This window comes from Littorina saxatilis, linkage group LG17 (genome assembly GCF_037325665.1).
Source record: "Littorina saxatilis isolate snail1 linkage group LG17, US_GU_Lsax_2.0, whole genome shotgun sequence".
NCBI lineage: Eukaryota > Metazoa > Mollusca > Gastropoda > Littorinimorpha > Littorinidae > Littorina > Littorina saxatilis.
Window position 1 is genome coordinate 38009484 of NC_090261.1, and position 13947 is coordinate 38023430.

Genomic DNA, 13947 nt, shown 5'->3' on the forward strand with positions numbered 1-13947 from the left:
GGAGTAAGAATTTCGTACGAAATATTTACTCCGGAGTAAATATTTCGTGGAGTAAAAATTTCGTGTTACACCGGGACTGGTGGCACACAGTTTGGCAGAATGCTCAGTGAGGAGTGGAAAGTAATTATATGACGTCATCAATTTATCTGTTTATGTTCAAAGATTTTATCGAAATTGCGTGGACGTCACAAGCATGGCGTCAGTTTATAATTTGATGGAAAGCCTGAATGCCCTCAAAGAACAATGAGCTATCACGGACCCATTTGGGGTCCCCGATGTCTCAGAGGAAATAGTCTGTATGACCACGTGATTCAGTAAAGCTTTTCCTTTGTGAGCTTACGGTGAAACTGATTGGCTGGTACCAGCCAATGAAATTCTATCTTCTTTTCATTTTCCATTCTGTGACGCCATTTTCATTCGATAAGGTTGACGACCGGCGTGTGCATCAGCTTTCAGTTTCAGCAAACAAAGTAAGGATTTGTTTTGTAAAATGTCATTCTTTAGTCGAGAACGTTTTCATTTATGAGTGGAAGCTGTCGGAATATTTGAGTTAATCATGTGAAGTGTAAGCAGTAACTGTGATGGCACTGGAGTGAAGTGGTTCCTTGACCTTTTCTTTGTTCGTTTTCCTGGACCACGAGCAACAAATTCGAGTACTACTAGTACTACTACTCAACTACTACTAATCATGGATCACGTTTTCGGTTTCATTTCACTCTTTTGTTTTACCTCGCGGTTTCCTAATCTTATGAGCAGAATGAACTGTGTGTTAGGTTATGTGCGAGTGACTCAGTGAGGTCCTAAAATTTTCTTCCTTCTTCATTCAATCATTGTCTTCAGCAATGTATTGGATTACTAATACTACCCGATTAGTCCATTCTATCTAACGTCTAATTTAAGTAATATGTATAAATTTAGTATACATTAGTACATATGGTAGTAATATAAGACCATGTCGGATCACAGGCGGAAGGTATCGTCCACTGGACGACTACTATCACAGAAAGACTACAAGGTACGTCACTCACCTTCGAGTCTTCTGTGTTCTTGGAGTCGCTTCCTGGGGAAAAATATTGTTCAAGACGGTTTGCCTCTTCCTACAGTCTGTGTAAGGTCAAATAAATACAGTTGAATGATTGTTTGAACTGTATGTACCTTTAATTTTCAGCTTCCGTCCGTTGCAGGTTGTTTTTAACCATCATTTGGACGAATCTTCGTTTGCGAGCCGCTAACATCCACTTTGCGTCAAATCATGCATCCGCACCGAATATGCATACCAGCGCTCATTGGTTAATAACAGGATATTCGATGATTATTTTCCCATGGGTAGCTTCCCTTTGCTGCACAATATTTACATATATATGTTTTAGACCAATGAGCGCTGGTATGCATATTCGGTGCGGATGCATGATTTGACGCAATGTGGATATTAGCTGCTCGCAAACGAAGATTCGTCCAAATGATGGTTAAAAACAACCTGCAACGGACGGAAGCTGAAAATTAAAGGTACATACTGTTCAAACAATCATTCAACTGTATTTATTTGACCTTACACAGACTGTAGGAAGAGGCAAACCGTCTTGAACAATATTTTTCCCCAGGAAGCGACTCCAAGCACACAGAAGACTCGAAGGTGAGTGACGTACCTTGTAGTCTTTTTGTGATAGTAGTAGTCCAGTGGACGATACCTTCCGCCTGTGGTCAGATGTGTGTTTAATGTTTAAATCCGTTGCGATGTGCTTTTTTGTTTGTTCGTTCATGGGCTGAAACTCCCACGACTTTTACGTGTATGACCGTTTTTACCCCGCCATTTAGGCAGCCATACGCCGCTTTCGGAGGAAGCATGCTGGGTATTTTCGTGTTTCTATAACCCACCGAACTCTGACATGGATTACAGGATCTTTTTCGTGCGCACTTGGTCTTGTGCTTGCGTGTACACACGGGGGTGTTCAGACACTGAGGAGAGTCTGCACACAAAGTTGACTCTGAGAAATAAATATCTCGCCGAACGTGGGGACAAACTCACGCTGACAGCGGCCAACTGGATACAAATCCAGCGCGCTACCGACTGAGCTACATCCCCGCCCCTTGCAATGTGCTGATCCTGATGATCCTGAAAATCATTTTATGATTATACTCATACTAGTCAATAGTCATCGTGTTTGTCTTTAGAATTAAGATTTAACACTGTTCTTATTCTTCTTAATCCTACTACAGAAACATGACCATCAAAATTTTCATTGGAAACCTCAGCGGGGATACAAAGCCTGAAGATGTAAGAGTCCTGTTCGAGAAGTATGGAGAGGTGGCAGAGTGTGATGTCCTCAAGAATTATGGCTTTGTGGTGAGTCTGTTAATGTTATACTTATGTTTACTGCCTTTAGTTTGAAAGGGCATTTCCCCCCACCCCATCCCATCCTCCCCAATAAAGAAACAAAGCAACAACAAACAAAACAACAGCAAAAAACACATGTGAAAAGGTTACATTTTTGGAACATTCAATTCACGTTCACAAGAACCTCAGGCTAACAGCCTTTGAAGAAGACAACATAGAGACACAAATAAAAGATGTGTGTGCGTTGATAACTTGATTATCTTGGGCTGTGTCCAAGATGGTCGTAGCAATGACAAGACAAGGCACTTTTTCCAGGCTCCAATTTTGTATGTAGTAATGTGTACACTCACAATACTGACCTGTTGTATTTCTGTTATTGTTCATGTTAGCTACAAGATCTATACATGCTGTGGACAAATTATTTGCTCCTTAGCCATAAGTTTCCTTTACCTAGGTATCTTTTACCTTACTTTGCCTAGGTAGTAGGCAGGGTTCCACATCACGTAGAATTAAGGGTATAATACCCTTTGACCTTCCAAATCACGTACGAGGTGCTCTCTGAAGAGGTATAAATACGTAACTGTTTTCTTCCAAAGAGGTAAAAAAAAAACGTACGAGTCAAACGCTGAAAGGGTATAGCCTTTGCTAGTTTACAAGCACAGCTGAGTAAACTTTCAAAGAAACATTCATCAATTCAGACAGTTCATCATTTTAATTTTACAATCCAAAGAAAATTACACGAAAACTCGCGACATAATAGAAAAAGAGGTATCCATTGAAGTAAAAAAGAAAGAAAAAAGACTTGAATGCATTGATACACTATGATATACATGTATTGTCACAACGTCAAAATGGGAAAGGTGATAACTACCAGACAGGCAATCATATGGGAAAAAAATGATATTTCATGGATACACCGATTGTCACTCATACCCTGTGAAAAATCTGGAAGGGGTATAAAAACCCTTTACTTTTTTCCTGAAAGGGTATGAATACCCTTGACTTTTGGGGTTGTGTGGAACCCTGGTAGGTATCTTGGCATGGTGTGCAACTGCAAGACTGATCTATTCAATTGTACACCCTCAAAAGTCAAATATAAAGCCAAAATCAAATCACATTGATTTTGCACTTTGACGAAAGCCTCTGGACTTCATTCGTTATTGTTGCGAAGGATTAAACAACGGCAAATAATTCATCATCACTTTTCTCTTGTGCAGCATATGGAGAACATGAAAGAAGCCAACACTGCTATTGCCAACCTGAATGGCTACAACATCAAAGGACAGCGAATGAGGGTCGAGGTAAGGGGGTACTTTGTTTAACATCAGTTTAACTTTAAGCGCAGCCCCACGTTTTTTGCATTGTCTAGCAGTTTTTTTTCTGTAAATACGTCATTAAGTAGGACTATGAGGACGATTCTTCATGACACCCTTCTTTAAGTTTAACTGAAAGGATTATTATCACGTTGATCGGCACTCGTTTTGGACTGATCGGTTGATTGTTTCTCTCTTTCCGTCGAATGATTTTTATGAAATGTTAGTTGGCCGGCAGGTGTTAAATAGATTTACAAGGTTTATTTTTCATTCTCTGTCCGTTGGGTGCTTTTTATAGGAAATGTCCGTGTGTAATATTTGCCGAAGTGGTATTTCGGATGGGGACAAGCATCTTGCTGGTCAAATGTAACTTTTTTTATTTCCAAATGCGATACTTTTGCAAAAATGTTCAGGTAGCATACGCAATTCATGTTTCTATTTTCACACCGGAAACCGTCGGGCTATCTTTTTCACATTAAGTCCAGTAATGTAGTGATGTAAAACCGATAACCAGAGAAGTTTGAGATGTACGTTATATTTTTCCTTGGACTTTAAAAAACGATTGTTACTTGGTGTAAGAGCAGATCAATCTGTGTTGTACTAGCGATGGATGTTTGCGTTGTGTTTGCCGTATTAATGCGTGTTTTTTCTCTCATGTAGTTGTGTGAGTTACAGGTCTGTTACAAGCACAAGTTAAAAAGCGAAATCAACATCTTTCCGAACATGGAGAGGGCTTAGACCACAATAATAACATCTTTGGTTACTGTTGGTGTCATAAAAAATAATCCTTGTGCGTGGAGATGAAGTCCTACATTTTTGTCACAAATAATTTTCAATCAAAAACAGATCTCTGTTTTTCAGTTAGTTTTTTTGCTGAGCAATATCTGAATAAGGCATGCAGTTTGTCAATGTCATTGCAGTCAGAATTGTCTTTGAAAAAGACTTGAAGTTTTCTCGTATTGTTTTAACAAGCTTAGAGATTGGAGACAGGTATGATTGTTTTATTACCACGCTCATGAAATGCATTAGTTTAGTTTACAAACTTATCCGTTCCTTTTTTGTTTCAAGCGCTTTCTGAAGACCAGTTACCATTTGCCAACCACTTGTAGGTGTGCTCTTGCTAGAGATTTTGTGCCGCAAAATTTGATTTTGATTCATCAGCTCTATTTGTGTCAAATCTGCTAAGTTTCTTCGGCTGTATATTTTTGCACATGGGAAAGGGGGGGGGGGGGGGGTAAATTTTATTATGTTTTGGTTCCGAGAGCGCAACATGAAATCTGAGAAGAAAGTTTGGGAACTGCGTAGAGAAAACATTCCTTTGGTAGTTTTAACAGTGGTTGGCAAAGTCTGCCTTTGGTGTGGACGTTCCAGTGGCGAGTAGCGAAGACGAGGTAAATTGCACTCCGTCGTGTGCTTTTGCCGTTCAGCTTGCGTTACCCAGCTCGTGGCCGTTCCTGACCTTGACTTCAATAATGCTGTATCCCTCCTCGTCCTGTTGCAGCTTTCGACCGGCAAAAAGGGAAATCCGAAGGGAGACCGCAGAGGGTAATTTTCACATTGGCCATTCCGTAACCTAACCTCATAGTGTAAACCCATATTTTGTGCCTGTAGCTGAACCCGCACACATTTTTACAGAGAGTAAGGTATTACTATAAACCAGATTGCCAACAAAATGCGAACATTTCCTGCGCAAAATCTGTACGCAGTTGTTGATTTATTGTTGATAGTCTCCGAATTCCTATTTTATCTCATGGAAGTTATTGTAAGCATCCTTATTTAAGTCGAAGTTTGACTCTTTGCCTCAAAGGGAACTAGGCTAGAAAATTATGCAGTCTTCGAGATTTTTAGAGGTTTTTAGAACAAATCCTCAGATTAAACAATGTTTTGAGTGAAACTCTGTTCCTCTGCAAGGTTACAGCCAGAAAAGGTAAGTGCTATTTTGTAGGTTAGAATTAAAGTTTATTTTTGCAGTCAAGTTAATGTTGTTTTAGATAGTTGATAACGTTTGATCTTGGGGAGGAAAGATCCAGTTTGTCTTTATGGAAAAAAAAAGAACTGTTCTTCTTGTGCAAGTGATCATGGTTACCGTTACACTCACAGATCTGTTCAGACTTTTACATGGGATAAGAGCATCGTTCAAATAAAACACATGCTAAAAATCAACAGTTTGGCTGGTTACTGTGCAGAGTTGAATTTTTGTGGGAATGAACATCAGAGTGAAACCCATGTAACTGCTGATTTAATAGTAATAATACAGCAAAACATTTCCACTTAGCAAAGAACGCAGCCAGGCTATTGATTTTTGTATTTAACTCTAAGACTAAGAGATAGGATGCTGCTCTTCCATGTAAAAGCCTGGACAGATCTGTGGCAGTGAACATTATCATGTACGACTAACGAATGAAGAGCTGTATCTTTGATATGTGTAATTCTTTGATATTCCATACATTTCCTCTGGTCATTTAATCGCTTGCTGAACAGAGGTTTGTAGAAAATTCAAGTACTTCAAGTAGTTTTGTCAGGGTATTGGATTTTGGGCGGCTCTCTAATCTTCACTGTACAATTTCCAGACCACCAGAACGAGGAGGCTTTCGATCGAGACCTTACCCCCCTGGTCCCCCACGTAGCCGCGGAGGAATGCCCCCAATGCCGGACTACGACCGATTCGACCCATACTACCCCTACCCTGAGAGGGACCCCTTCTACCGCCTGCCACCAGTTGACCGCTACCTTCCATCTCGTCTTCCACCCCCGGGAGATCGCTACGCACCTTTGCCGCGAGAACGCCTGATGCCAGAGGAGAGGGGTCTGTACCCTCCCCCTCCCGATCCTCGTGATCGCTTGATGGCCAGGGATCGCCTGCCGCCCTACCCGGAGGAACGTGCAGCTTACGGCCGCCTGCGAGCCCCGGAGAGAGCCCCCCTGGCTGATGACCCCTACTACAGGGAGAGGTCTCCCCTTCAGGCCAGGCCACCGCCCGAGTACTATGACAGGTAGGCATTGAGTTTGTGTTTCACAGGATTTCTCCCCTGTCAGGTGCACTATGTATGGATTTTTGATTTTGCTCATGCAGTGTGGTGCTGATTTGGATCATGCTCCATGATATCTGCCAACAAATGGTAATGAAAACGCTCTAAAGCAATGTTATATTCTTGGTCAATGGTGGGGCTTAGGTCTGCAGCTCACAGATTGAGATGATACAAAAGCCTGCATGGTCTCAGGCTATTTTTGTTTGTTTGTCAATGAGATGTGATTATTTTGCTTAAAGGCACAGTAAGCCTCCCGTAAACCATCACAGATACGGTCAGGCTTTTACACACAGTACAAACACCCTTTCATTTAAACACTCACCCAGACCTGTTTACCAGTACAATTTGGGCGTATTTTGTACGCCAAATTATTATCGGTACGCAAATACGCGACACACGCACAAAATACGCCTAAGAAAAAGTCTAGAATACGTTTTCCGGTGTTTGTGTGCTGATTACGGAATGGTACAACTGATACCGGTTTCGGTCGAAGGGAGATAACCATGACAGCGAGTCTTTAGCTGTGGAAACCTTGTTCAGTTGTTGGCACGTGCGATCGTCTGGACAATCGTGGCAAAATGAAGCGGAAAAATGTGCCCGTTTCGGATGACTGTACCAAGTATAAACAGCAGAAGCAGCAGATTTTCTGGGAGAAATATAAGAAAGAGCCAGGAATTGTGGAGTCTACTATGGGAAAAAGTCATGCACACTGCAAGTATTGTAAATCAGATTTCTCCGTTGCCCATGCTGGGAAATATGACATCGAACGACACTGCAGTTCCAAAACTCACCTGGACAAGATTGCTGCAAAGAAATCCGCTGAAAGCTGCCAAGGAATTATGAAGTTCATTCCCGAAAAGCAAATCCTGCCAGAAGAAAAGGCTAGTCCGCGCTGAAGCAATGTCAACCGCAGATGTTATTTCACGAACTTCATCTTTTCATTATCAATCTGTTTGGTAGACACTGGTTATAATGCTATAAACTGACAGGTAAATAAAATTGTTTTATCCCTGTTGTATTGGAAGGAGTTAAATTCTGAAGGTGTTCACAAGACATGCTATTCTTACACAAACACGTTTGCACCCACGCGTACATTTTCCCTAGCCCATATGGCTTTGCTTGCAAAGTACACCAACTTTTTGAAAAATACACTCAACTTTTTTGGAAAGTACTCTTGCCTCGGGTTTAGGGTAAACAGGTCTGCTCACCGATTGAGAACATCCTAGGTGCCCTCCGTAAAGAGCGAACAATTTTCAAAGAATTTATTTTTGCGTGGTTTATCTTACCCCTGAGCCATTGTGAACCTGTGTGATCCAGTTTCCCTTTTTCACAATGTAGTCGTCAGTTAGTCATTTGAATGCGACTCGATGTGAGCTTATCTACAATAGCACGTTTTTATGCACGAAACAAACGGCTGTGGTTCACAAGAACTCTAGCGATGGCTTTTGACTGTTGAGAGGAACGGCGATATGCATAAACCGTCGTCTGCTACGACCCTTGCGTGACCCTGCTTCCGGGCTTTTCTTTTTTCAAACTTGCACAACTTCGAATTGTACTGATCTTGTCTTGATGAAAAAAGAATTCTTTTATGATTAAAGAATGTTTGTGTAACAAGCTGTCAATTTATTATTTAGATTTTAAAAGTTAGGTCTAGCGCAAAAACGCACCACGGTCAAAAAACATTCTGATAATCATCGATCCACGGCTATCGCCAGTTTACATCGATAGAATGAGACCCGAAGGGAAGTAACTCATTTTTGACCTGAGTTCAGGATGGGTCCAAAAAGTGTTCGAGACAATCTGCAAAATTAATTCTTTAAAAATTGCTCGCTCTTTAAGTAGGGCACCTAGGATGTTCCCGTTTGGTGAGCGTTCAAATGAAATGGTGTTTGTACTGTGTGTAAAAGCCTGACAGTATCTGTGATGGTTTACGGGAGGCTTACTGTCCGGGCGTGATTTCCGGTATTGAATATTCATAACAGCCGTCCAGCACCAAAACGAGGCTCCATTGTTGTAGAGGAGCAAGTCCACGAAAATAATTTTTTTGAAAATTTCTCACGCTTGACAGAAAGCAGCCAGGATGTTCCCGTTCGGTGAGCCTTCAAATGGAAGTATGCTTGTACTGTATGTAGACGCTTAGGGAGCTCTGTGATGGTTTACGGGAGGCTTACTGTGCTTTTAAGAATATATGGGGGTGGGTGGTGGTCTTTGCTGTCCTTGGTGGGTTTTTTCTGATGCCTATACTTTGTTGTGCAGGAAGCCTCCTCTGATGAGAAATCCCCAGGCTGCTGAAGCCCCAGCCTCTCGTCTCAACACCACCGCATACCCGTCAGCCAATGGCTACGACTACTACCGTCGACCGGCTGCCGCAGAACGCTCCGACTACGGTGCTGCTGGGGCTGGCCAGGACTACTATGGTGCTCCAAGCAGAGGGGGTGGCGGCTTAGGCCGCCCGGGCCAGCAGCAGCAAGGAATGGGTGGTGGGGGAATAGGAGGTGGAGGGGGGATGGGTGGTGGAGGGATGGGTGGTGGAGGGGGGATGGGTGGTGGAGGTATGGGTGGTGGAGGTGGCTACGGCATGCAGCAACACCAACAGCAGAACAAAGGCTATGACAGCCAGTCGGCGCTTCAGACACAGCCCATCTTCTTCTGAAAGACTTGACTTTTTAACTGTTCTTGGCCGAAAGCACTTTCCCATGTCACCAGTGCAGATGAGTTTCTAGTAAACCCTCCCCCCTGCACAGTTGTTGTGAAAACAAATTTGGGAGGTTATCTTGAACTGGTCGACCTGTATGTCTTCCCTGTTCTTGAGACCAGAAGTGTGGTGAGAGAGTGTAGCCCGCTCTCTGAGCGAACATACTTCTGTCATTGTTGTGTTACAGCTGTTGTGGTTGAGTGCGGTGTGCTTGTCACATTCGATGTCAGTAGTTACGTGTTGTCTGTTAAATGATAATTTTTGTGGGGCGTTTTTATCAAAAAGCCAAAATGTGACAGAAGTGCTGTGTGGCGCATACCGAATGAAATGACAAATTTATTTGACCAGTGCAGCACGTAGGAAGGATTTTGGAACTGGAGTTGTAAGAAAGACATTCTTTTTTAACATAGCTTTAACTCATCATCCAGCACTGATCACATAGTATACTTTTAAAGTTTTATTTGGTTTTTTTCCTGTAAATGTATGCTTGACAGGTCAGGATATCTGGGGCAGCTAGTGCTGAGGAGGGAACAGCAAGGTTAGTTCTCTCTCAGCATCGTGAGGTCATTCACCAATATCAATTTTGTCATATGTGGTGGAAAAAAAATACTCAGTTTTCCTCTCCCATGCTGGGTCATTTTCTGTTCAATATTGGAAAATAACAGCATTATATGACATGGTTTTACAGGCTTATTCTGATACCTGTGTGTGTATGTTTTCTTAATTTAGAAATTTTTACAAATGAGATTTTCTGGTTCAATCAAATACAAGTTTTGGGTAAACTGACAGATAGGTCACCGAGATGAAGATAAAGATGTCGCCTCTCATGTGCTGGTCACAGTTCGTTATTCAAGAGGCTAATTGTAGCTGTTGGGGTCCTTGTCTGCGGATCATGATCATCACTTCGCTCTTTTATGTTTGACGGGTTTTTACGTTTACCTTTTTTCACTTGTTGAACAGCAAACTCTTCGTGTTGGAAATCATGTTTGATTTTTTTTGTTACTTGTAGAAGAATACTTAAATAGCAATAGTTTGGGAAAGTGCTAGATTTTTATCATTTTAAAGTTAAGTCTTGTTTGGTACTTAGTTTGATCTGAAGTCAGGTCTTCGGCGAACAAATCATCCTTGCTTTGTACAGTTTTTACTCATTATCATTGTTCACTGTTGTTTCATTCAGACTGCCACTAGTTGTCAACTAAAATCATGTCACTTTGCGAAATATCTTGTTGAACAAATAAAATATGTACGAACAGTCAACTGTTTACGTATTTTTTGTGTGTGTTCTTTTCTTTCTTTATTGAGAATGGACGTTCTTGGTGTGCGACTGAGAGTAAGAGACCAGACAGTAGAAGTATGCTGCAGAACATTACTTAGGCAGTCACAGTGAACTGAGCTGAATTTTCTATAAATCCACCACCCTTATACATTTATGTACTTTGAGTTTTTGAAATGTAACACATTCAGCGATCCTTGCCTTATATTTTAGGTGATGTTCTGCAGCATGCATTTTTTTGTACTGAAGGAGAGCTTGTGTGTGTGTTTAAATAAAAAGAAAACACACCAGTAACCAGGTTAGGTACGTTTATATACACTACTCAAAAGAATTCAAGGGCCAGTGTCATTTTTGACGTGGTTTGAACAAAAAGTGTAGACTGAAGAAAATTTAAATGTGTTTTTTTGCCAAATAAGCAACAAACAGTGTTACGCAATGTTCAAGACAATGTGTTTTTGAAAAGGGTTCAGATGAGCGTTTATTCAAAGTGTTACACGGGGCCACAGAAGAAACGCAAAATTGACGTGAAAATGCCAACTTTTTAAACGCGTCTAGCTGACGCAGCACACCTGCGCAGACTGAAAACTGCAATGCACGTGCAAGCCGTAGCTTTAATGAGCAGACGTCAACCAGTTTTGCAGACCAACGGGTATTTAAGGCCACGTTTCTTGAGCATTTTTAACCATGCCCCCAAGATGCCGACTGAGTGATGCTGACAGAGCCTGAGAGGGATGGCCGTGGCCTGGCTCCAGGAAGGCGTAGCAGTGCGGGAAGTTGGCAGGCGACTGCAAGTGACACATTCTGTCATACAGAGGCTGAGAGACCGCTTCAACAACACCGGAAGTGTGCAAGAACCAAGGAGGGCTGGGCACCCACGAATGACGACCAGGAGAGAAGACCGCTACGTCATCGTGTCAGCTCTGCGTAACAGAACCGCCACTGCAAACACGCTCAGGGGGTAACTGCGAACAGCCACCAACATCCTGGTCAGTAACCAAACTGTTCGCAACCGTCTGCACGAGATGAACATGCGATAAAGGCGGCGAGCGGTACGACCTCCACTCACTAGGGCTCATCGTGCAGCTCGTCTGGCCTGGACCCGGCATCATCTGGCCTGGACAAGGCAGCAGTGGTCCAGGGAGCTCTTCTCCGACGAGTCTCGCTACACGCTGTCCTTCAACGTCAGCCGAATTCGCGTCTGGAGACGTCCTAGAGAGCGCTTCAGCAACGCTACCGTTCTGGAGCACGACAGACATGGTTGCGACTCCCTGGTGGTGTGGGGTGGATTTAGTCTTCACTACAGGACACCCCTACACCGTGTCCAAGGCAACCTGACTGGCATCGCGTACAGGGATGACATTCTGCGTCCCATAGCCATACCAGTCCTTCAGGCCATCGGACCAGGTGCCACACTGCAAGACGACAATGCGCCTGCGCATAGAGCTCGGGTCGTCAATAACTTTCTGCAGCAGCAGCAAGTTATCAGGATGGACTGGCCCTCCCGTTCGCCCGATCTGAACCCAATCGAGCACCTTTGGGATGTCCTGGGGCGACTGATTCGAGCGAATCCTCCTCCTCCACCAAACCTCACGTCCTGTTCCACACTCTGCAGCAGGAGTGGCAGGCGATCCCTCAGAACACTCTTCAGACATTGGTCAGGTCCATGCGTCAGCGTTGCCTCGACTGTATCGATGCCAATGGAGGTCACACTCGTTATTGACTCTTGTGATTCCAATTGCTCTCTGTTCTGAATTTTGAAAATGGGGGTTATGTCCATTCAAATGAAATTTTCTCGATGAATAATTCGTGTTGGTTAATGAAATTGTAACCGATCGAACAAGTGAATAAATTAAACTTCTGTATATGTTTTCTGTTGTTTGCTTTGAATGGTGAATGACCAACTGAGTGGCCCTTGAATTCTTTTGAGTTGTGTATATAGAGAGAATACTAGGGGAAGGGCCCCTAATACGGACCACTTTTTGTTTATTGCTGATAACTAGCTTGTTTTCTTGCGAAGAAGTTTCATTTTGTGGTTGGTAGTCCTTCTCTCTTAGTTTAACCGTCAGGCCTAATTAGAGTGAAATAGCTTTGATATACATTCAGCAAAACTTAAATACAGAAAAAAAATCACAAATGGTCCGTATTAGGAGCCTGGGCGCCCAATATGGACCAGTGAAGCGGCCTTCACGAATCACTGTAAAAAGCCCCCTATACTTCAAAATAACATGATACAACTTAGTGTGCAAGTCAGACAAATTCAAATATGCTTTAGATTTAGCTGTTTCGGGTTGATGAGAGCATTATTTGAAGCACACCAGGAAACTGAAGAAGCTTATCAAAAACAGAGTGAAAATAAGTGAAATTATCAACTTCCACAAAAATGTGTTGAAGGTGGTCCATATTAGGGGACTCGCACATACTTTGAGGTTTTGCTATTATTTTTTGTTTGCAGTAGAAACCCAGGGTACACACTGCTAAAATGTAACAAATACGGTCTTAGCTGTCATGTATAGCCATTTTTGTGTGATAAAAGCTTTGGCTGTGGACAGAAACGAGTTCGTTTTAGGCGGCAAATCAGTTTAGAGTGAACGCTGCCAAAAGTAAAAAAAAAGCGAAAAAGCCTAACGGGTTTGAGGTTTGTGTTTCTGCAACTGTTTTGACATGTGCAACTTATCCAGAGAGGGGGAATAAAGCGAATGAAATTGTTTTGAGCGCTCTAGCGCCGTTAGTTTGTCAGAACCGGAGGTGGTCCATATTAGGAGCCGGTCCATATTAGGAGCCTTTCCCTTACATGGCTTGCTGTGTCGTACCAGATTTAGGCCTACACGAGTGAGTTGTTTTTTTGAGTCACTTGAGAAAAAGTGACTCTATGTAATCGGTCAGTGTTAGTCTGTCCGGCCGGCCGGCCGTAGACACCACCTTAACGTTGGACTTTTCTCGGAAACTATCAAAGCGATCGGGCTCATATTTTGTTTAGTCGTGACCTCCAATGACCTCTACACTTTAACGATGGTTTCGTTGACCTTTGACCTTTTTCAAGGTCACAGGTCAGCGTCAAAGGAAAAATTAGACATTTTATATCTTTGACAAAGTTCATCGGATGTGATTGAAACTTTGTAGGATTATTCTTTACATCAAAGTATTTACATCTGTAGCCTTTTACGAACGTTATCAGAAAAACAAGGGAGATAACTAGCCTTTTCTGTTCGGCAACACACAACTTAACGTTGGGCTTTTCTCGGAAACTATAAAAGTGACCGGGCTCAAATTTTATGTGAACGTGACTCATTGTGTTGTGAATA

General features: G+C 42.5%; 1 protein-coding gene across 2 annotated transcripts; it reads left to right on the top strand.

Moving 5' to 3' along the window:
- Positions 1–339: 339 nt before the first annotated feature.
- Positions 340–10598, top strand: LOC138951943 (RNA-binding protein lark-like). Of its 2 annotated transcripts, none has more exons than XM_070323507.1 (6): positions 340–470; positions 2218–2344; positions 3553–3636; positions 5150–5193; positions 6219–6641; positions 8934–10598. In XM_070323507.1, the coding sequence occupies exons 2-6, from the start codon at positions 2222–2224 to the stop codon at positions 9328–9330; spliced, it is 1071 nt and encodes a 356-aa protein (XP_070179608.1). In that variant the 5' UTR covers positions 340–470; positions 2218–2221; the 3' UTR covers positions 9331–10598. The 2 variants fall into 2 exon arrangements, with proteins under 2 accessions (XP_070179608.1, XP_070179609.1); XM_070323508.1 differs by lacking the exon at positions 340–470 and adding an exon at positions 680–704.
- Positions 10599–13947: the final 3349 nt, after the last annotated feature.